Source organism: Python bivittatus, unplaced genomic scaffold (assembly GCF_059951505.1).
Source record: "Python bivittatus isolate LINGU-HERP-01145 unplaced genomic scaffold, Pbiv_v1 ctg000320_np1212, whole genome shotgun sequence".
NCBI lineage: Eukaryota > Metazoa > Chordata > Lepidosauria > Squamata > Pythonidae > Python > Python bivittatus.
Window position 1 is genome coordinate 13722812 of NW_028277052.1, and position 22363 is coordinate 13745174.

Genomic DNA, 22363 nt, shown 5'->3' on the forward strand with positions numbered 1-22363 from the left:
GCCAGCCAATTTAGACAATTGATCCACTGTAATTAATAGTGAAGGACATTTGTTATATAAACACCTTCGAACAGTTCTATCTCATTTCCTGTATGTTTTCCTCTGGCTATTCCAAATGTAGCTTTCCTACCTTCAAATCAGTTTTTTTTTTTTTTTTTTTTAACTCCTGGACAAGTCCCTGCAGTTTTCTTGGCAAGGTTTTCCAGAAGTGGTTTGCCATTACCTTCTTCCTAGGGCTGAGAGAGAGGGACTGGCCCAAGGTCACCCAGCTGGCCATGCCTAAGGTGGAACTAGAACTCACGGTCTCCCGCTTTCTAGCCTGGTGCCTTAACCACTACACCACACTGGCTCTCTCTCAAACTCCCTCCTTGCAGGCTGTAACATGTCTGCATTCTTTATGCTCTTTTCCTCAAATGTTGACAAAGCACGTCTTCAACTCCAGTGATCAACTTTCCTAATTCTCAGGCAAGTTTAGCAATTCATAGATTTCCATAAGTTGCCAAATAAGAATGAATATGTGTGTGCTTGTGTGCTTGAAAACAGCAATCTGCACTCACTGCTAGAAATGCAAAGCCATTTTCATATGAAAAAACAAAATGCAGATCTCCACTCACATATTTCAGTGAAATGCCCACACACTGAGGCCTCAGAATACCATGCACCCCTCAAAACCTCGGGCGTAGCCCCTTAAAATTCCACACATTGTTACTTAATTGAAAAGTTTAAGGGTGACCAAAAAGAGAAATTGTTATAAACAACTGGAGATAATCAATGGATTATATTTCATGTTAATTATATTGAAGTGGTAATGGAGGACATCAGCTAGAGTTCTGATACTTATCCCACCCAATAGTTCTTGAATGTGAGATCCAGCATGACATTCAAATGCCAGATGTGGCCCTGAGTTTAGAAAAACTAGAAACCCTAGAAACCTCTGGTTTTGAATTAAGTTGACAAATAAAGGGCAAACTAATTATATGTAGGTTTCTGTTTTAGGTACTACTGGTGTTCCTGTTTAGTATTGGGTCGCTCATAATTTACTTCATCAACTGTTACAGGTAATTAGAACACAGTAATTTATCCTATGTACATCTTTTTTTAAAAAAGAAAATGTATTTCACATTTCTGTATTCATTTTTAGCAAAACATAGGGGTTTTTCCCCCCTCTCTCCCCCTCTCTCCCTCCTTCTTTCCTTTGGTAAAAAAAGTCATTTACTCAGTGGAAGTAATATATAAACATGGTTAGTAAAAAAAAAAAAAAAGTCTCCCTTAAATTGAGTTCAACCCTAGTTACTTCATGTGCATGTTTTCTTGCAAGAATGCAGAAGTGATTTACTGTTGCCTCCTTTTAAGGGATGTGTGTTTGTGTGTGTGTGTGTGTATGTGTGTGTTTATTTTCCAATCTATCCCACAGCCCTGGAATTTTCTGGTGGTTTCCCATTCAGGCATGAACTAGATCTCATGCTACTTACCTTGGCCAGGTGCTGCCATCTGCTGTAGACAACAATAAATTGATAAAGTAATTTATGAAACCATTTGAAAATCTCCATACAAAAATTATGCTGGATAAATGTATAAATAGGTCTGGCACACTTCTGTTAGAAGAAAAGGTAACCTCCTTAAGATTACTAAAAAGAGTTTATTTCTGGTATTTTCTTGCTCAGTTTTGGCATGAAAAAAATCTCTGGTTTTATATCTGATATCATCAGAGAAGATTGGAAAAATATCCTGCCTGAAACTCAAGAGCTACTGACAGTATAGACAAAAAGGATCTAGATAAACTAATAGCCTAACCGTATGTCGATTCATACATTTATTGGATAAACCATTAAACAGAATCATAGATTACACTAAGCATAAACCAAGTCTTACAAACTGACTTCTCATATCATATTAAACCAAATCAAGTAAACCTCATAATACTCAATAGGTGAACTCAAATCATTATAAGATAATTATGTTGTGTATTTCTGATAGGAAAACTGGGAGACTTAAAATGGATTCGGAGACAGATCAAAATACTAGAGGGACATAGGACATAGTGATAGCTAACAGTAGGAATCTCCTCAACCCATTACCCGTTAACTTTGCACATAATGCTAAGTCATGTTTTTAACCATGCTTTGGGATAAGCCACACTTGTCTGAATTCATATGACATGCTAAGCTTCAAGAAACCTACTAATTCTATCTCTGCCTGCCATGGATGGCAACACTTTACTGATGGACTTCTTCCTTATACCTGGAGACATTTCTTATACAGTACCTGGAGATGTCAGGTTTTAAACTTTGGCTATTCTGCATATAAAACTTCTGCTCGTGCATTAAGTTTTTGTGAGAGCTGGTTCTCTGAACCCTTTGCAAACCAATCAACCAGTTCATTCTGTTCTGCCTTCACAAAAGAGACAAGACTCCCTACTTTACATAGAAAGTGTACAAAAAGAATCAGAACTTACTAAACCTACATAGCCTACATAGTGGTTTTGCATTTGAGTTGCAATTGGGTTGTCACACTGATCTTCTTCCTAATCAAAACTGGATTAATTGCTTCCAGTCCAGGCTGATATCTTACTTAGGCAAGTTTGTCTGGTGATAGAGAAGAGTTTTAAAAATGTTAAATTAAAATTTTTGTGTTTTTAATTTCTGGGATCCCAGAAATTAAAAAAAAACAAAAACAAAATGAATGTAGATGAAGTAAAATTGTTGTTGCATATTCTACCATACAGGGTCCCTTGATTATTATAAAATGCATAGATCCATCCAAATTTGGTCTATTTTACCTTCAACTTTATGGGGCAGATTTTGATTCTGCCAGATTTATATCTGGATTTTAATTTTTGTGTTTGTTTTGGGGTTTTTTGTGCCTTCCAAGTCAGTGGACTCCTGGCGACTGCCTGGACTAGTCCCTGCATTTTTCTTGGCAAAGTTTTTCAGAAGTGGTTTGCCATTGCCTTCTTCCTAGGGTTGAGAGATAGTGACTGGCCCAAGGTCACCCAGCTGGCTTTTTGCCTAATATGGGACTAGTTTCTAGCCTGATGCCTCAACCACTATGCCAAACTGGTGTATCCAGAGATCTGGACCTAAAAGCTGTTGTTTGTTTAGGGGCAGGGGAGATTGGAGGCTCATTTCTTTCCTGTTATGCCAGAAGTGCCCTCCACACTCGGAGCAGGAAGGTCTCTGCAGAGGCTATGCAACTCCTTTGCAGCCCTTCCTGGTATAATCATTTGATACAGTGTTGTGTAGTCATGCCATCATTCCAGAAAGCACTGCAAAAGGAATCCAGCATCCAAGGAGAGCCCCACATTGTTATGAGCATCTAGACCTTTTTGTTCTAAAACAAAGAAAAAGTTCAGTTACCTTCCAAGATTTTAAAGATGACAGATGCTAGGTAGATTTTATTCCTGCTTGTATTTATCCCATTATGGTTCAACTGGGAAGAAAGAACTCAGATTCATCCCCAGGAGAATCCATGGTATCATTCTGTTGCATCCCTACTGAAAGCTCTATGGTCTACCTATATCTATCTATCTATCTATCTATCTATCTATCTATCTATCTATCTATCTATCATCTATATCATCTACCTATAATCTATCTCTGTCATCTATCATCTCTATCTGTCTCTATCATCACTATCTAAATAGCAGTGCAATTCATTCTTTTTAGTCTAGTACTTTTGCATTAAACTACAGTATCCATACTCCCCTATGGTACTTTGAAAATTCAAGCACTTAAGTGGTCAGTATCCTAAATTCAGGCTGCACATACACATAAGCTTCTGGAGTACACCTATGCTGTGAAAACAACTACCATATCTGTTAGATACTTACAGCTGGAACATATGCCACTGTTGAAAGCTACAAGCTACATTAAAAAAAAGAAAAGAAAATAGATTTTCCCCCACTTGGTTGGAAGAAGCAGCACCATCATTTTGCAAAGCACAAATCAAACTGGCTTTGGCAATTTCATTCTGTCATTCCTCACTTGTCAACAGCATAAAATGTGGAAACTGTCAAAAATGTCAAATGAAATTTGAAATTCAACTTGTTGATATTATGCAGCGTACAGTGTGAATATGGCTTGGCTCAAAAGCTGCCAGCTTTTGAATCATCCAATTAAATCTACCTTTCATGTTAATGTCACATGCTTTACATTGGGGAAGGAGTCAAGCACTCAGTGTTCTGCTGTGTAGGAGCTAACATGTTTCTCTTTGAAGTGTGTGCGTGTATGAAGGATAATCTGTATTTTTTGTGGCGTTCACAGAGAGGCAAGAAGAGGCAAATGATTACATGCATTTTGTGACATCATCATACAAACAATACCCTTTATGTACTTCCATCAAACTTTGTAATGCCATTACATTGTTGTGTCATTTGCACCATGACATCATGACGCAGGTCTCATTTTACCAGAGTTTTGTTTTGTTAATGACACCTTATAGTATTTCTCATGTCCCTGATTAATAGATAAACCCACAATTCTTCTTTGTAAAATGAAATGGTCTATTTGCATATGCATGAATAACGTTTTGGGGTTGAAATGGTGCCTCTTCCCATTTCTACCCTCCAGGGGCTTCAGAGTCATCAACACATTTCTACGATAGCATCCTTCTGCCTCAGTACCCTATTGTGTCCCTTTAATTCAGTGTTGTCCAAACTTGGCCACTTTAAGATGAGTGGACTTCAACTCCCAGAATTCTGGGAGTTGAAGTCCACTCATCTTAAAGTGGCCAAGTTTGGACAACACTGCTTTAATTCATCTACTTTTTTAAAAAAAAATGCTACTTAGAGAAGATTTTCCCAACCTGGGCAAACTTTGGCTGAGCAGGCAGATGGATTGTGGCAGAGTCCTTTGTAGACAAAGAGATGTGGAGCTGGCTAGCAAGAAACAGAAAGCAAACCCTGGACTCTCCAAGATGTTGAGAACCTGCTGAAGTGTCTTCTCCCCAGTCCCTTGAGCATTCAGGGACAGGGTTGAAAACAAAAACAGACTCTTGGAGCCTCAGCAGTCCAAGCCAGGAACTCAAAGTAACATTCCAAGTAAAAGGTCTAACCAAGGTAGTTAGAGATCTGGCAGCAACAGTTTGAGCCTTGTTCTCCTGCTGTTGCACCAACAGATTCAATAAGCTTTCCAGACTCAGCTGTAGGCATATAAGCAACTCCTTCCTTTCCTGTGAGAAAGGCTTTCCAGCTCTCTTCTCTGCCTGGTCAATGAGCTGAGTTCTGGCCAGGCACCACAGAAGAGCTGTGTGTGTTTTATATAGGCCTGGGTAATGCAACAGGTGCTATCTCTGCAGTCTTCTCTTTGTCACCCTCTGGCATCTACCATGTCCCTCAACTTTCTTCTCCAACTCCCCACCACCTGTTCCTTCATCAGAGTAGGGCTGAACAGGCACTAAGTCTGCAGATACTCATATTCTGCTGCTGGGGTTACTGAAAATGGATTTTTCCTTTGCTCTGAGGAAGGCTTTCCAGCTTGAGGAACCAGGTCTCTTCTCTGCCTGGTCAATGAGCTAAATCCCTGCCAGGCAGCATAGAAGGGTGGAGGAGCTTATATGGAGTCCACACATCTGGGGATGCCCAGGTGGGAAAGGTTAATTTTGAGTCAATCACTCACATATTCATCTCCCAGAAATGAATTTCATGCTGCATGAAGACAATGTATATGACTTACCAATGAACTCAGAGACACGACCCGAAATTCTAATCTCCAATTCCTTTCCTGCTCTGATTTTTAATTATTGTTAAAATGATTTTGAGGAATGCTGTTCTGACCAAAATATGCAACCTGGTTTTTTTAACAAATTGCCACATGCTGATTTCAAAAAAATCATGGAAGTCCTGTCTTAATATGAACAATGATTACTCTTCTCCCCCTTTCTACAGTGTTCAACAGTTTTGCCTCTCCTTTGAAGACCAAACAATTGTGATCGATCTGTTCTTTAATTTATTTTTCCTCTTTTACTTTGGATTGCGGGTAAGAAATATTTGTAATTAAAACATTTTAAAAGTGTCTATTGGGAGAAAGAGAATATGGGCGAGATCTAGGAATGGTTCAGAAATTTGTTTAAATTTGCATTGTAATGTAGACTGTAATACAAACATGCCTACTTCTCATTTCCCTAAACCAACTGAATATCAATGCAATTATTCTGTAATATTCACCCTCTTCCAAATTTTGCCAATTTTCTGAGTATCTTTTAAAATCCATTTGCACAAAAGTGCATACCATGATGTATGTATGTATGTGTATGTATGTATGTGTATATATATATATATATATATATATATATATATATATATCAGTGAAAATGGGCACACAAAATCACATTGCTTTGACAAAAAGGTACCCATAAGTTATAATGAGTACAAAATTGTGTCAGTTAAGAGAAATATACAGAAAAAATGCTTTGAAAGAAATCTTGCAAGCTGGTGAAGATATGGAATAGAATGAGCAGAATGTTGGAAAAATGGGAATATGCACAAAATAATTTTTAATAATTAAAGTATTAAATTATAATAATGAAATAATATCAATTTCCCACATTAAATTTAAGGTAGACCTGGGGAAAAATGACCATATCACTCAGGCTGTGGGACCTCATTTAACATTACCTCTTCTTTTCTGAAGTCCGATCAGATCATGAAGCAAAAGGACCAGACAGGCAGATAAGAGATCTCTGACTTTGTGCAGTGCTGTGGGTTTTTTGTGTGTGTGTGTGTGTTTCTTTCTTAGTTTTTGGCAGCAAGTGACAAGCTAATGTTCTGGGTGGAACTTAATTCCATTGTGGATTTCTTCACCATAACTCCAGTCTGTATGGCCTTCTATTTAGGAAGAAATTGGCTTGGTAAGTACATAGCAAACTCGTACAGGTCTATGAATTGTCATAAACCAGAGAGAGGCAAAGCAGAAATTTGGGACGTGGCTGCCAAGACCCCTTCTGTGGGCCTTGAACTTTCTTTGACAAAGATGGCTGAAAACACATAGAATCTGGAGCCCTTCTGAGATGGGAAATATATGCAAAGGGTAATATAAGCTCTCCAATAAGAATCACACCATTAAAAAACTAAGAGCTTCCTAAACCATCTCCCCAAAAGTATGTGATGTGTAGAACTGCTGTATCTGAGCTTCAATAGCCTAAAAGGTTAGATGGTGCCCCCCCCCCGAAGATTTGGTAGCCTTGGTGATGTGGCCCCACCCACAAAATTAAATGAAGCCTTGATCACCCAAAAATGGCCATTCCTGTTTTGGATCAAAACACGTAATGCCAAATTTAGGTAAGTTTGTAAGCTTAACAAAGCTGTGGTGTGATGGTTAAAGCATTGGACTAGGACCAAGGAAACCTATCTCATGTATGGATGCTGTTGGGGTGACTTTCAGCCAGTGATTCTTTCTCAGCAGGTTTGTTTTTGGGGGGAAAAAATGGAGGAGGGATTGCTACGTATGCTGCTTCCTGAAGGAAAGGTGGAATACGTGTAAAATGTATGCATTTGTAAATGTAAAAAAATGGTAAAAAATGTAAATGTAAAAAATGTATACATTAAAATGTAAAAGTTGTTTAGCATGTTTTTAAAAATACAGTATTGGATTACAGAGCGAATTTTTCTGACCAAAAAAATGAAAGCGTTGTATGCAAGTCAAATGACACAATTTACACAAATAAATAAAGCCGTTACTTCATGGCCTCACTTCTGAGCCAGGTTGTAGTTAGGAGCTGAACTCTTTCTCTATAATGGCTAGCCAGCAGCCAACCAAGTTAGGGAGATCTCAGTCCAAGGACTTAGATGCTACTTGAGTAATAGCACAACGTCGTACCATAAGAATTTCCTTTGAAGCCCTTCTCCAAGGGCTATTATTAGAGATTTAGCTGCTAAAAATTGGAGAGAAAACCATTTTTTCCCACTGATCCTCTAGTAGTGTTGCCTTCTGTATCAATATACAACTAGCACTTATTTAGTTTTTGTCAATGGTAATGTTGGAATTGTGCTAAAAGAGAAAGAGTAGCAAAAAAGTCTGACACCTTGCAGAGGCTGAACTTGCCAACCATCAATGTTGTTGCTCCAGTGGTTGTCAGGAAGGGTTTTAATCAGTGCCATGAAGAAAACACTTCCTGGATTTTTTTCTTATTGCTTCGTAGGTAATTCGATGAAAACATAATTTCCTTTTGAGATTTCTTTCAAAAGAAAATGTTAATGACATCCTCATAGGTGAACTGTGGCATTCTTGAATTACTTTTACTGCAATCAGGTGGACAAAGACAGTGTGCTGGTGTCCTGTTCATTAAATTCCAAGGAAATGGGACCTCCTTCCACTGAACGTTTTCAGGCTGGGTAGTAGTGACAACCAAAGTAAGGGAGAGATAAAATGGAAATATTACCAGAAGCAGAATTCTCTGCCAATGCCAGCAATAAAGCATGCATAGAAACTCCATCAAGAGAAATTTGAAGGAAATTCTAAAACATCGTGAGAATTAGAAAGAAGATCAAAAGTTTATGGGGTTTTTTTTCTAAAACTTCTGAGAAATTAGAAGGAAGATTTTGTTAAGGACAAGTGAATCCCCAGTGAATAAAGGATCCCCTCTTTTAAACTGTCAAAAAATGGGTTGGTCAAGTGGGGGCCATTTTGATTCAACTCAGCAAGTATTTGTGGAATACATTAATTTCAAATTTTCTGTAATACGCCATATTTAATATGGCATTAAATGTGACCAAATATATATTTATGGCAACCATCAAATATCAAATGCACTTGGGTTTTATTTCTTTGTAAAATAATAATAATAATAATAATAATAATAATAATAATAATAATGCCACCTACTGCCCAAGAAATTAGTTAAATAGGTATGCATTATTTCAGCCTAAATGTTGTGGCCATACTGCAATCACCTAAACAGAAACAAAAAACAGAATTTCACCTATTTCTTCCTCTTCATAGGCTTACGCTTCTTAAAAGCACTGAGATTGATGGAACTTCCCAAAATATTACAGTTCCTCCAAATCACCACTAGTGGGTAAGCCAAACTTTCTTTGAGTCATCAGTCCCATCTCTGTCTCTGTCTCTGTCTGTCTGTCTCTTTCTGTTTCCAGCCAGCTCTTGTGCACCGCCTAGCTGGAGCAAAATCAGAGTCTTTCTCTAGCTCAGAGTATGTTGATGTCCTTTGTCCTAATTTCAAGAGAGGGCTGCTGGTCCTTCACAGGTTAGCTGAATTGCATGACCCTGATCATCTAAATAAAATAGTCTTTAAGGCTTCCTATGCAGAAATCTCTTGAAGGTTAATTAATCCCTCCTGCATTTTCCCGTTTAAAAAAAAAATGAATTCAATTTTCTGCTGGGTTGCCTGGTTGTCCAAGCCTTTTGAGCCTCATTCTGCACTCTCCTGCATGTAGTTCCCACTTAGACCACTCAGTTATTAGTCTGAAGTCTGCTCAGAGTTACCTCTTTAACAACTCCCAGCTGTTTTCATGTTTGCCCAACAGTTCAGCATGCAAGTCTGTTTTACTGCTTGCTCATGGCTCTCCATTGATTCTGGCTTGTGGTTAGGCCTCTACCATGCCTTTGTTGATCCCAGCTACTTCTTGGTCAACACAAACTCAGCAAGAGGACTTGGTTTGGCCAGAACAGGCTTATATGGTTTGTAACTCCACCCACAGTGTGTTGTGATAATGCAATGTTATCTGTCCTTACATTATCAAAGAGTAGATCCAATGGCTGATGTGGGTCTTCCGGGCTGTGTGGCCATGTTCTGGAAGTTTTGATTCCTAACATTTCTCCAGCGTCTGTGACCGGCATCTTCAGAGGACAATCCACAGCCCAGAAGACCTACATCAGCCATCATATTCCGGCCATGAAAGCCTTCGATGAAGTAGATACAGCGCTGCATTTTTTTCTGGGTTTAGATGTGGTAGTTGTAAAAGATGTGGGAAGTCTGTAAAAGTTGGGCTATTTAAGGTACTTCACCCTTGGGCTCTGATGGCTTCAGTTAGATTTCAGATTTCCCTTGTGGAATTTTCTCTTGATCCTTGTCAGCAATCCTACTGGGAAAAACACACAAATCTATATACACAATTATACCCTCAAGATTGCTTTGTAGTAGTGTTTCATTAAAAGAGAATGCTTGTGGTAATAGAGGTTGAAAGAATTGAGCTACAAAGAACTGAGTCCTATAACAAACTGCATACTCTACATGAAATGTAGCAATTCAAACACTACCGTAATGGGCTGATAAAAGACCTCTAATGCATTGATTCCATTTTCAGTAGCAGGAAGGGAAGTGAAAACTGTGCGTTTATGATATGATTATTAGTTGTCTCCCTCCATGGGCCATTGTGGGATCTACAGGGCCAGAAACAGGATGGGAAATGTAATGAATGAATGAATCAATGTCCACTTGAGTTAAGAACATTCATTATACAGCACCTCACTTAGAAGACCCTCAAAGGGATACATGGAGGTGAAAGTTGCACCTGTTACTTGGAAACTCATTCATATCATCCTTTTCCTTGCATGTTCAGTACTGCAATCAAACTGTCCAAACTACTAGCTGTATTTCTCAGTACCTGGCTCACCGCTGCAGGATTTCTTCACTGGGTACGTATCATGATCCCTTATGCCAGTGTTTCTCAACCATAACAACTTTAAGAGGTATGGACTTCAACTCCCAGAATTCCCCAGCCAGCAAGCTGGCTGGGGAGTTCTGGGAGTTGAAGTCCACATATCTTAAAGTTGCCAAGAAACACTGCCTTATGCAAATACCAGTGAAAGCAAATGTCTGGTCATTTAGCAGTTAAGGTAGATTTCACACTAAATGTCCTGACTGAATGTTGCTTGACTCAAATAAAACCACAGACTTTGACTCTGAACCTGCTTGCATTCTATCGTTTCAACATGAGATGCTACTCAAACTATCTTTAACTTAAGTTTACATTAACTTAAGCTTACACTGGATCCAAGATTTTTTGCTCTACAGATGCCACAGAGGTCGTGATCAGTGGTTTTTTCTTTCTAACGATAGCATGTGAAGCATCATTGAAAGCTTTTATTGGGTGTTTTTGAGTATCGCATGCCAGATATTTGCATATTCAGGAGAAGCTCTTTTTGACTACACAGCCCTTACTTCAGACTTCTTGCCATTTTGGGCATGGCTGTATTCTCCTGGCATCCATTTGTGGTGATGCCCGCAATATGTTTTCAAAATCCCAAATGTTCTCATGTTCAGCAACCTTGAACTTCTACTGAAATTCATCTGTTGAGGCTCCTCCTGAATTAAAACAATCCTGCTCCTCCTCAAAGTTTTCTATATTACAGCCACTGACTGCATGGTGCATTCTAAACTCTAAATCTGGGTTAATAAAACACAGTTACTCTATTCACATAACATATTATGCTCAAGCAGGTAAACTATATTGTAGTTTAAGGAGATGGTGTAGTTCACACAACATGTTAAATACAATTCCTAGAGTTGTTACATTGCCCAGGTCATTCTGATGAAGTCTGTGTTAACTTTCTTTTATTAGACAAAAAAACTTTATTATATCTAAAGTTGCAAAAGTTTGTACATCAGCAGTTAATATGCATAAACAATTGACCTGGGAGTCATATGCTCAATCTTTATATGGATATTCTTAGATAATTATTATTTTATTGGCATCTAAATGTCATTTATTTTATTTTTAGCTTGTCTATAAGCTATAGTTGTAATAAAATTGGGTCTATCTACAGCATATTGAATCACACACTGCCCCAACCTCATTTTAGCCTAGTCTTGTGAGGTGTGCAAACCCAACTAATGTAAATTAAAAATAATCCACACACGGAAAAAAAATGTCAGTCACAAACACACTAGGATGGTGTCAGTCAGTGAAGATGTCCTGATGTATCTGCCACAGTTCTTATGTTGTATTATTTATTATGTAGATGGAGAATTCTGGAGATCCCTGGGTACATCCAAGAAATTATCAAAGCTTGACTTACTTTGAATGCTTATATCTGATCATGGTAACTATGTCTACAGTTGGATATGGAGATGTAGTGGTCAAAACCACCTTAGGACGTGTGTTCATACTTTTCTTCATTGTTGGCGGTCTGGTAAGGAACTGTATTAGGATTTGGATGAACACAGAACTCTTAAATCAACTTCACTTCATATATTTTTGTTGTCATATAAGGTTCCTGAGAGGTGGAACCTGATAGGATAGAGTGAAAACAGTGAAATTTGTGCAAATATAAAGAACATCAAGGTTCTCACTTGTCAAGAATAATGTACCCAAAGCCATAATAGTGTAATATTTCACTAGGGACAATCAGGAATAACACAGGGCAGGAATAATAGTCTTGTCCTGTGATCAACAGAGTTGATCAGGAATAACAGAAGTCTTCTCCTAGGATGAATAGAGTTAAGTTGATCTTAAATATGTATGGTCACACACAATTTCTACCCTCCCTTTTTTTTAAAGGTACTGAAGAAAAAAAAAATAGAGCAACTGTAAATCAAAACCAATATGATATATTTAAAGGTTCTGAGTTACGCCAGTCTGGATATTCTAGGGATGGCCTAAATATTGTTAAGAAGTCGACAAATGCGTGTACTGTGCCCACTCTCCACCACCTTATGATTTGGGAAAAATTAATATGGTGGGGATTTTTAATGCAAATTTACTGATTTTTTTCCATTTTCAAACCAATATCCAAACCCTGAAACCCAGTAATCTTTCAAAGTTAATATTTCTACAAATGTTGCAGTGCAAATTTCCATTTTAAAAAATGCATCCATGCTATATGCATGAGAGGGAAACTGTGCAGAAAATGTATATTGATGCAAACTTCCTACAAACATTGTAATATGTTAAGGAAACCTGCTGGCAGAAAGAAAGAAAGAAAGAAAGAAAGAAAGAAAGAAAGAAAGAAAGAAAGAAAGAAAGAAAGAGAGAGAGAGAGAGAGAGAGAGAGAGAGAGAGAGAGAGAGAGAGAGAGAATAATATGTATAAAGAAAAGAAATGAGATTAACATGCTTATATTCTCAACCAATGCAAGATTGGAAAAATGAGAAACTGACATTGACAGGTTATCTGTCTGCTAGACTAGTCACTCTTAGGGGTAGAGGGTGGATTTGTTTTCATCTATAGGTATTTGTGCAGTCCTTGGGGTTCTCTGAGCTTGGTTCTTTTCTTGCAAACATTTCATTACCCGGCTAGGTAACATCTTCAGTGCTAGAATGGGATGGGGTTTGCTCTCTGTTTATATACTGTGGCATCCCTGCCAGTGTTGGTAGGGGTGGGGGTTTTGTTTTGTTTTATTTTTTCCCCTCTGGTTGTTCCTTGATTAAGGTATTGTTCACTGCTTGATTGTGTGCCCTGTGGTAACCTCTGCTTATCTGGGTGATGATAACTGGTGAAGCGATGTTCTAGTCTTTTGTTTTCTTTTCTATTGTCTCTTTTGAATAGAGTGTAGATGCTGTTTATCTCTATGTGTCTATTGATTCCTGCCTTGACTGAATACCAAACTTCCAAGAATTCCCTTGCATTTTTGGATTTAGCTTGGTCTAAGGAACTACCAGAGGAACAAAACAAAACCCCCACCCCCCACCAACACTAGCACTGAAGATGTTACCTAGCCTGGTAATGAAACATTTGCAAGAAAAGAACCAAGCTCAAAGAACCCCAAGGACTCCACAGTTCAACCCAGAGCTAGACATATTTGCCTCTGTTGATAGATATTTGTTGTTCCTCCTCTTTCCTATGAATGAATAACAACTGCAATGTAGCAGCAAGAAGAGAGGAGCATATAGTAACAGACTGAGGTCAACACATCCTGTGTTTTGTTACCATAAGAATGAGTTGGTGCAAACCTCAGACTTACATGTTGCTCTTTTCTTCTTGTAAAGGGGAGGGAGATTCAAATCTTCTGTATAATTTGACAGTGAAATGACCTCAAGTTTGTGCATTTTTGCTGTACTTGACCTGGTCTCTTCTGCTCCAATCTGGTGTCCACCAGATTTATTGGGTTACAATTCCAAAAATTCATAGCTATCATGGACAACAGTCAAACTAGAGTCCACTGGATGTGGGTAGCCATTAAATTTAAATAAACAGTCATTCTACATCAGAATTCTGGGAACTTTAGTCTACTCCTCTGGAGAATAGGTTGGGAAAGGCTACTTATATACTGAATTGTTCATTAATTTTTTTAAAAAATGAAGGCATACTTTTCCTGAAATGCAGTTTGAGTTGCTATGGAAAAAATGTATCTTTTGTATGAATTTTGGAAAACTACTGAAACTGGGTTCCCATTACCTAGATCCTTTTTGCAAATTTGGTGCCTGAAATAGCAGATATTGTTGGAAGTAGAAGGCTCTACACGGGTTCCTATGTATTTGTGAAAGGCAGAAAGTAAGTAATTTTTATGTCATCCTCATTGCATTTTTATAGTTCTAAATATGGACATTTACTGCAAATGGCATTACTGGATTATATCTCTGTTGCTAGGATAGATTGAGTTTGTTCACACAATATACTTAATCAAATCAATTTAAGACCTATCATGTTTAGCTTGGTTATTGTTAGATATGGTTGGTGCTTTTGTGTTAACATTGTTGTTTGGGTAGTTTAATGTATTGTACAAACTGAGAAAATAGTTTAATACAGTAATCAGGTTACATAAATTAACTAATTTATTAGATATATATCCCACTTTTTATTTTGGAGCTCAAACTAATAAGCATCATATACCCTCCTCCTATTTTTTCCCCATAACAATAGCCCTGTGAGGTAGGTTGTGTTGAGACAAAGATAGATAGTCATTCAGTGAGTGGAGGGTGGACTTGAACATGGGTTTCAACACTTTAACAATTGTACCACACTGGCTCAAAGTGTACCGTATAAAGACAGCAGAATGTGTCAGTCCAGTGTCAAAATCAAACTTAGTGAGGCCAAAGTGGGAAAGCTGTTTTATAAATAAATGCATGAATATCTATTACATATGACTTCCAAACTGGAAAAAAAATGACTTTATAGAGACAATTATTTTGCAGTAAAGCAGTATAAAAATGTAAAGGTTTGAGTAAGTCAAGCTTGATTCCTGGAAATTACATTGAGGAGAAATGTGTTCCTTCTGGACAAAGATGGTGATAGATAGACAGACAGACACACACACACACACACACAAACGCACACACACACACGGATCTATCTATCTATCTATCTATCTATCTATCTATCTATCTATCTATCTATCTATCTATCTATCAATCAAACATCCCTGTTAGAAAAGAAGGAAAATAAATGATTTAAGAAAGGTGTACACTGAAATGATTGCACATTTTAAGGACTTTTTGATTTCATTTTGTTTTTGAAGATTGCAAAGCTAAGGAAGAAAGCATAACCAGGCTTGACACGTTCATCTATCCCTGAAATGGGGATTATCCAGTTTGGGCTGGAATTCCAGTGTTAATCATTGCATTGTTATGCATTGAAAAAAGGAGGATCTTTATCTTCTTCTTCTTCCCTAGCACATACTTTACAAGTATCAACCCTTCTTGAGAACAGATCTTTTTCTTCCCAACATATATTGCCTGCATCATAAGCACGGGATGTTCAAGAATCACATCCCAACCCTAGACTGTAGGAATAAATGTCAGATACCATTCTCACACCTCTGTCATTGATGATAGGCATGTTATGCCACACTTCATGGGCAGGATTAGCATATCACCATTCTACTGAACGTTTTCTTCTGAATATTGCCATCATGGGAAACCATCTCACCTAATTGGTCCTGTTTCTTAGTTTTTCTTAAAGGCCCACCTGCTGAAAATGTAAACCACTTTTAAAAACTTTTTTGTTAAATGTGGCTTTACCTGCCTGAAAAAGTACAACCACTTTAAAAAGAAATGCCAGAAGACCATAGCCAAAGAAAAATGAAGAGTCGGTATCAGATATTCATATGTACCTTTATATGAGGGCACTTTCTCTGATTCACTGAGTGCACTTTAATGCACTTCTCATTGTCACCTTGCTATTTTGTTGCTTATTTTTATTTCTATACCATGTTTCCTCCCAGAGTAGTTTAGAAAACAAGAAAAAAAAAACATTGTTAAATAAAATCCACTGTCTTCTAAGTGAGATGCCAATCATCATCTTGGTTCTTGAAAACAAGACAGTGAGCTGTGAATGTGTCTTCTTTCTGTAGGTTTATTGTTGTTTGTGGCAATATCACTCTGACTAGTGTAACTGCTTTCTTAAGTGACTTCCTAGCTCAGGACAGAGGAGAAATTGCAACTGAGATTATCTTTCTAGGAGAGTAAGTATTACAGTACTATTACTCTAAGCCCTATAGCCCATTCCTTCTCCAAACCAGGAAAATCTGACAAAAATGCAGTGGATAATTCTACTGTGCAGAATTTTTTTTTAAAAAAATCTGCATTTCTGCATGTCTTCCTACTGTTCTCATTCTATTTGACAAAAGATACTTTGGTTTAAAAATGAAGGAGATACTTTTGGCAAAAGCCTCATGTGCAGAGGGCCACCTAGTTCTAAGGTGGCCAATGGGTGTCTGTGAAGGTCTTGTCTTTCCCTCTACAGCCTTCTTTCCAGTAATCTGTATTACCCTCCCTGGCTTCCTATACTTCAGTTAAATCCAAAGGGAAGACATCAGGAGGGAACCCATCCTATTTGGGCTCTTCCAGACTGGGATGTTTGAACTGAAATAAATGCAGGAATATTTTCCCCCTGAATGGCATAGTTTAAATGCTTTGTCCTTCCTAGGATGTCTTCAAGTATGTGTGAGAGGGTTGGGAAATCATAACAGGTAGTTCTCCCTCCATGATGATTTGCCCCTTCCCAAGGTAAGCCTCTGAGCTGATTAGGTCTCACCTTCATAGGAAGGAGCCTTACACATTTGTGTCAGTACACACAAACAGACAGTTGTCAAACATGCAGCCAACCAAGCCATAGAACATTCTATTGTTATGTTGTTTCTATGTTCACTGCCGTTTAATAGGATTTACTCCTAGGTCAGCGTGCTTTTGGATAGCAGCATTGAATAGGGTTAGACCACGACTGCTGCAGTGCATCTTTAGGCTGCATGACTCAAGTAGTACTTCTTTCAACAAGTTTGCAAAGTCTGTAACACCCATATGTAGGTATATGGAAGGGTAATTGTTTTCTCAAGAATTGATAGTTGCCTTTATTCTCTCTCCAAATATTTTTCTTATCTAGAAATCCCCCTTCCCTGGAACTGGAAACTGTATTCAAATGTTACGCTGCGTATACCACTTTCTTCCAAGGTTCTATCATGAATAGTAAGGATCTTCTGAGAGTTAATGTAAGGACAGCATTTGATGGAACATTACACCCTTGTGTAGACAGAATGGGATAGATGGTGGTATGTCAGGCATAGATGTCGAAGGAGGATATGGTGTGTCATAAGGCCTGTCCTGTGACCCCCTAAACTGGACTCTGCAATGAAATGCTGGAGAAGATCATTCTTCCACTACCAGCATTAAAGAAACATTGTTCTTATTGCTGCATTAAGCACTTGCACATGGAATGTCCGTACCTGTCATTTTATTCTTCACTAAACATATTTGACTGGTGCAAATCAGGCACAATAGTTGTCAATGGAGACTAAATTGCAAAGTCAATGATAACGTTCTGTTGGCTGTTTCTTAACACAGTAACCAAAAGCGGCTTACTATGTAACGATGACTTATAAACTGTAATTTATGGTGTGCAGCTTTGGGGTGGGGGGAGGGCGGGTGCAGATCACATTTAGCCTTTGAGGGTGTGCTCCAAATTGTAGTGTGAAGAATGGGTAGGGACACAACAGACTAAATTTGATGTAATTTAAATGAAATTAAAATTAAACTGGTTAAATGAATATGATTACTTTCCCTGCATTTAAGAATTTGCCCCTGCTGTGAAATTACAAATGAAAATTCAGTTTTGGCAATTTCTTAGTCCACTGTGGCCTCTTCAACCAATAACTGTTAAGCAGATCATGCTTTAGAGTTCTGTATGAACCATGTCAATGTGTTAGATGAGGGATTATCAAGTATATTTTTGCAATATTTAGGATAGAGTTACAGCTGGGCTAAATAATCTTTTGAAATTCTCCACCAAATTTGTAGGAGAGAAAAAGAGTGGCTGGACAGGGAGAATTCCCTCCTAATATCTTCCCTTTGGATTTAATGGAAGTATCAGAAGCCAGGGAATTTGCAAGTTGACATGACATGGTTGCACAAAGAAGAGCAGGACATTCACACACACACTTCTGGCCACCTTGCAATTAAAATAAGTTGAAGAATACCATAAAAATTCATAATTGGAAAGAATTATTTTTCAGAAAATTAAATGAAAACTACCCTCCCCCCCCCAAAAAAAGATAAAGGAGAATATATCTGCCTGGCATTAGATGCAATCCTATTCTGTTTTCTTGGAAAATACAATCTATGTAGTTTAATTAATATTGCTGTTTATTGTATAGGCATCATATTCCAATATTTTCTCCTCTCTCCTTGGAATATAGATGGGTAGTGCTGAAGCGTGCCTCATTTTAGCTGATATATGTTCTGTCCATCCTTATATGGAGGATACCTCCAACATCATGAGGTAAGGCAGGATCTAAAGAGGACCTGTTCTCATTGCTGCTTTTCGTTATTGAATCGGAGATGACCCTCAATGCCCTTTTACCAATTTTTTAAACATTGGAACTGGCAAGGAAGTTTGTCTGGTTCTAGATGATTTCATAACTCTTGTCATGTTATTAATGGCCCTGCAAATGTTGCTCAGCTCTAACTTCCAGTGGTCCTGATTATTAGCCAATACTGGCTGTTGCTACTGGGAGTTGTAGTTAGCAATACCTGGAACTTCACAAGTTCTCCACTTGTACAACCTCCAGATACCTAGATGAATATATATGGAGGTCAACTGTTTGGAGCCCCTCGTTAGGAGAAATAGGAAATTTCTGCAAAGATAGCAATGCAGGGTTAGCATTTTAGAAATAATTTAAAGAACTTCATTGCATTTGTATAAATAAGAGTATGTGTGTGACAGAGAATGTGAGTGAGAGTGCATACAAACCATGAAGAGATATGTCTGAGTAACTGAAAAAGGAAGTAAAAAAAAGTTGTGATAATTTTATATTGTTAGAAATGATTTTTTTTCTTCTGGGATCCAGAACAAACTGTGTTGCATGATGCTTTCACTCATGAACATGCTGGTTTTCTAGTTGTTTCCCTCCTCCCCTAATCAATAAATATGGGGAGGCATTCCATGATATAAGGTCTACTTGCAATCTTAAGTGGCACAATTTAAAGATAGGCTCAACACTTCCATGGAAACTAGGGCTCAATTGTCTGTGAAAGATGGATGCCTCTCCATAGCTAATCCAATCTGAAGTTTCTGATGTTGCTCTTCATCACTTAGGCTGGTGGCAAATTTATTCTCATGGTTCACTTAGTGTAGCTAATATTATTGACTCTTAATACTCTGACAACCCCCCTCCCCACAATGTACACTGACAACAGCTTTATTTTTCATGCAGGGTGCTGTCTATCAAGAATCATTTTCCAAATACCAGAGTTATAATACAAATCATCCAGTCTTCTAATAAGGTTGGGTTTTTCCCCTCCTTCCCTCCCTCCCTCCCTCCCTCCCTCCCTCCCTTCCTTCCTTCCTTCCTTCCTTCCTTCTTGTATCTTCTAGATAGCCCTGGTTTTATATAGCAGCTCATTATGCGTTGGAGAGCTGATACTATCACCCCAAGGTTTTCCAAGCAGAATCTTTTTTCTGTCTTGTAGAATTCATTTTAGCCATACCTACTGCCAAGCCTTCCACCAGCAGGGACTCTAAAGGAAAATTTCCCATCTCCCTCTATGTCAAGTCTTAAGTTAAAGAAACCTAAACTAACTCATTAAAAGGGTCTACACAAAGCCTGGGAGAACAACTAGAATCTCATAAGACTGTGAGCTGCATGAATCTCTGGGGCAGGTGTTATTCTAGGGGGCAGGCACTGTGACCAAGCAGGCGCACCTCCTGGGTCCTGCAAGATGACATTGTTGGATAGGACCTGGAGGACACCCACCCTGGAGGGCAGCCACCCTGCAGAAACAAGTGAAGATAAGTGGTACTTCAGCTTATGCAATCAAGAGGTTTAAATGTGATAACTTCCATCACTGCTTGTGCCTTTGAATTCTGGACCAGCTGTAGCTTCTGGATGGTCTTCAAAGGTACTCCACATACAGTACATTGCAGTAATCCAAACATGAGATAACCAGGGTGTGAGTGACTCTCCAAATAAGAAAAATATAACCTTTAGTTATGTATAGACAAAAATGGCTTTTACTCTCCTACTTGCATTCAGAAACAAAACCCATACAGATCTACAGACAGCATTATACCAGTTCAATGGCAGTAGTTATTAAACTCAATGGGAAGGAATCTCCCAGTTCTGAGAGGCTGGCTCAGAGACAGCAGTCCTTCAGGAAAAGCTCCTTAAAAGGGCACTACAGTTCAAAACCATAGTATCGTTCAACTATTCCCCTCTTACAAACCACCATGGCCTTGGTAAAGTCTCATGGAGCTGTTTCTCCCTCTTTTGCTGGTTATTTATCCTTACTGAACCTTCTCCTTGGTAGTCTAATTGAATCCCATCTGGTTTTCCTCCTCTTTGGCTCAGCCAGACATGAGCCACTGCCAGCCAACTCATACTATAGAAGGACAAACACTTCCCTGATCATGATCTCAGATGACGAGCACTGACCAAAACCAAGACAAGAAAAACCACACAGTTATCCTGGAATAGAAAAATAAATGTTTTTGGAAAAGGGAGAAGCAGCACTTTAGTTACAAAAAAGGCTCATAAGAATGTACACGCTCAGGACTCATGGAATGTTAGTTATCTGTTAGAATAGAAAAATGAAAGTCAGGGATAGAGTTGAGCATTTTGGAGGAAAACAGCTGGCTGGAAGTTGTAAGGAAGACTTCCAGTAGGACAAAAGTGATCAGCCTATGGCACGTGTACTGATGCCACCATTTAAAAGCAATTCCACAACCTTTATTCCTAGTGCTACTACCCTCATCTGCTGCGGACACAGATGGTGTTTATGAATGAGGTCATTATGAAACATTGTATTCCATGTTTTCCAAGTCTTCATCAAACTTTATACTACTTGCATTGCTTTTAGTGTGACTGCCAGATCAAATAATTACAGGTTCATGAGGCTGAGTGATTTAGAAATCTGACCTAATTTTTATAACAAATGTTTTCTTATTAAAAGAACATTTATTTCAGAACCTTGGCACACTCTCTTTCATAATATAATATAATATAATATAATATAATATAATATAATATAATATAATATACAATTATATTATATTAATGGTATAGCATAATATAATTTTAAACTATATATAATCATAATGCCCCAGTCATCCCAAGAACAACACTCTTGACTGTGGACTAGATTTTTTTTCCTCCTCTTATAATGAAAAACTTATGATTTTGCTGTTTCTTATTTTTTTTATATTGCTCTCTGTTTCCTCCTGAATTAGGTTTACTTGCCAAAGCTCCCTGGATGGGACTGGAGAAAAGGAGATAGTATCATCTGCTTTGCTGAGCTCAAACTTGGGTTAATAGCCCAGAGTTGTGTGGTTCCAGGTTTGACCACATTGTTGACCAGTCTATTCATTAGAGAAGATATCCAGGTACATCTCTTCATCCTCTTTAATCCACCTTGACCTAATTGCCATACAGTAGCATTGGGTAAATGCCTGAATAAAATGATTAGCAAATTTTCAAGTAGATTTCATCAAAGCAGCAATCTCTTTTTCTAGGGAATTGGGAAAAGAAACATCTCAGATATTTCCAGCTGAACTCCAAGGTGGATTTTTTTCCCCCCTGATGTTCACCTTGGATGTTAATATTAATCTGGAGCTGTTTTACCATTCTGTTTTACTATTTTGCTTAACAGCTTCAAGGATACTACAATGGTGCTCTATAAAAATGAAATATATGTATGTTTACATATACGTATACAAACACATACACACAGTTTTTCTGGGGAGGTACTACTAGAATTCAGCTATGATTTATCTTTTTCATATTTATGAATTTATGTAAAAGTTGATTCTCCTCCAATAAGACTACAGGTCAGAGGACATTTTGCCACCCACTTTTACCCTTACCAGAACCATGTAATATCTTTCACAATCTTTCTGCCTGATAGTCATGTGTATGAACTGGGATCACTTCCCATCCTCTTCTTTAACCCTTGCACACTGCTCTTCCTTTCACCATCCATGTCTAAGGGGGATAACAACTTGTTTCTCTTATGTCTTCAATTCTCTGTGTAAAGCAAACACCTT

At 38.1% G+C, this 22363-nt stretch overlaps 1 protein-coding gene across 1 annotated transcript in view; it reads left to right on the forward strand.

The window, feature by feature from the left end:
* KCNU1 (potassium calcium-activated channel subfamily U member 1) overlaps positions 1–22363 on the forward strand; it is a 68247-nt gene that overhangs the window by 2571 nt on the left and 43313 nt on the right. Inside the window, exons 3-14 of the mRNA XM_088138795.1 lie at positions 997–1058; positions 5885–5975; positions 6735–6846; positions 8937–9012; positions 10514–10589; positions 11916–12086; positions 14295–14386; positions 16185–16295; positions 17213–17318; positions 18522–18604; positions 19539–19608; positions 21551–21703. Coding sequence (XP_087994921.1) covers positions 997–1058; positions 5885–5975; positions 6735–6846; positions 8937–9012; positions 10514–10589; positions 11916–12086; positions 14295–14386; positions 16185–16295; positions 17213–17318; positions 18522–18604; positions 19539–19608; positions 21551–21703 — 1203 coding nt within the window. The remainder of the gene's footprint in view (positions 1–996; positions 1059–5884; positions 5976–6734; positions 6847–8936; positions 9013–10513; positions 10590–11915; positions 12087–14294; positions 14387–16184; positions 16296–17212; positions 17319–18521; positions 18605–19538; positions 19609–21550; positions 21704–22363) is intronic.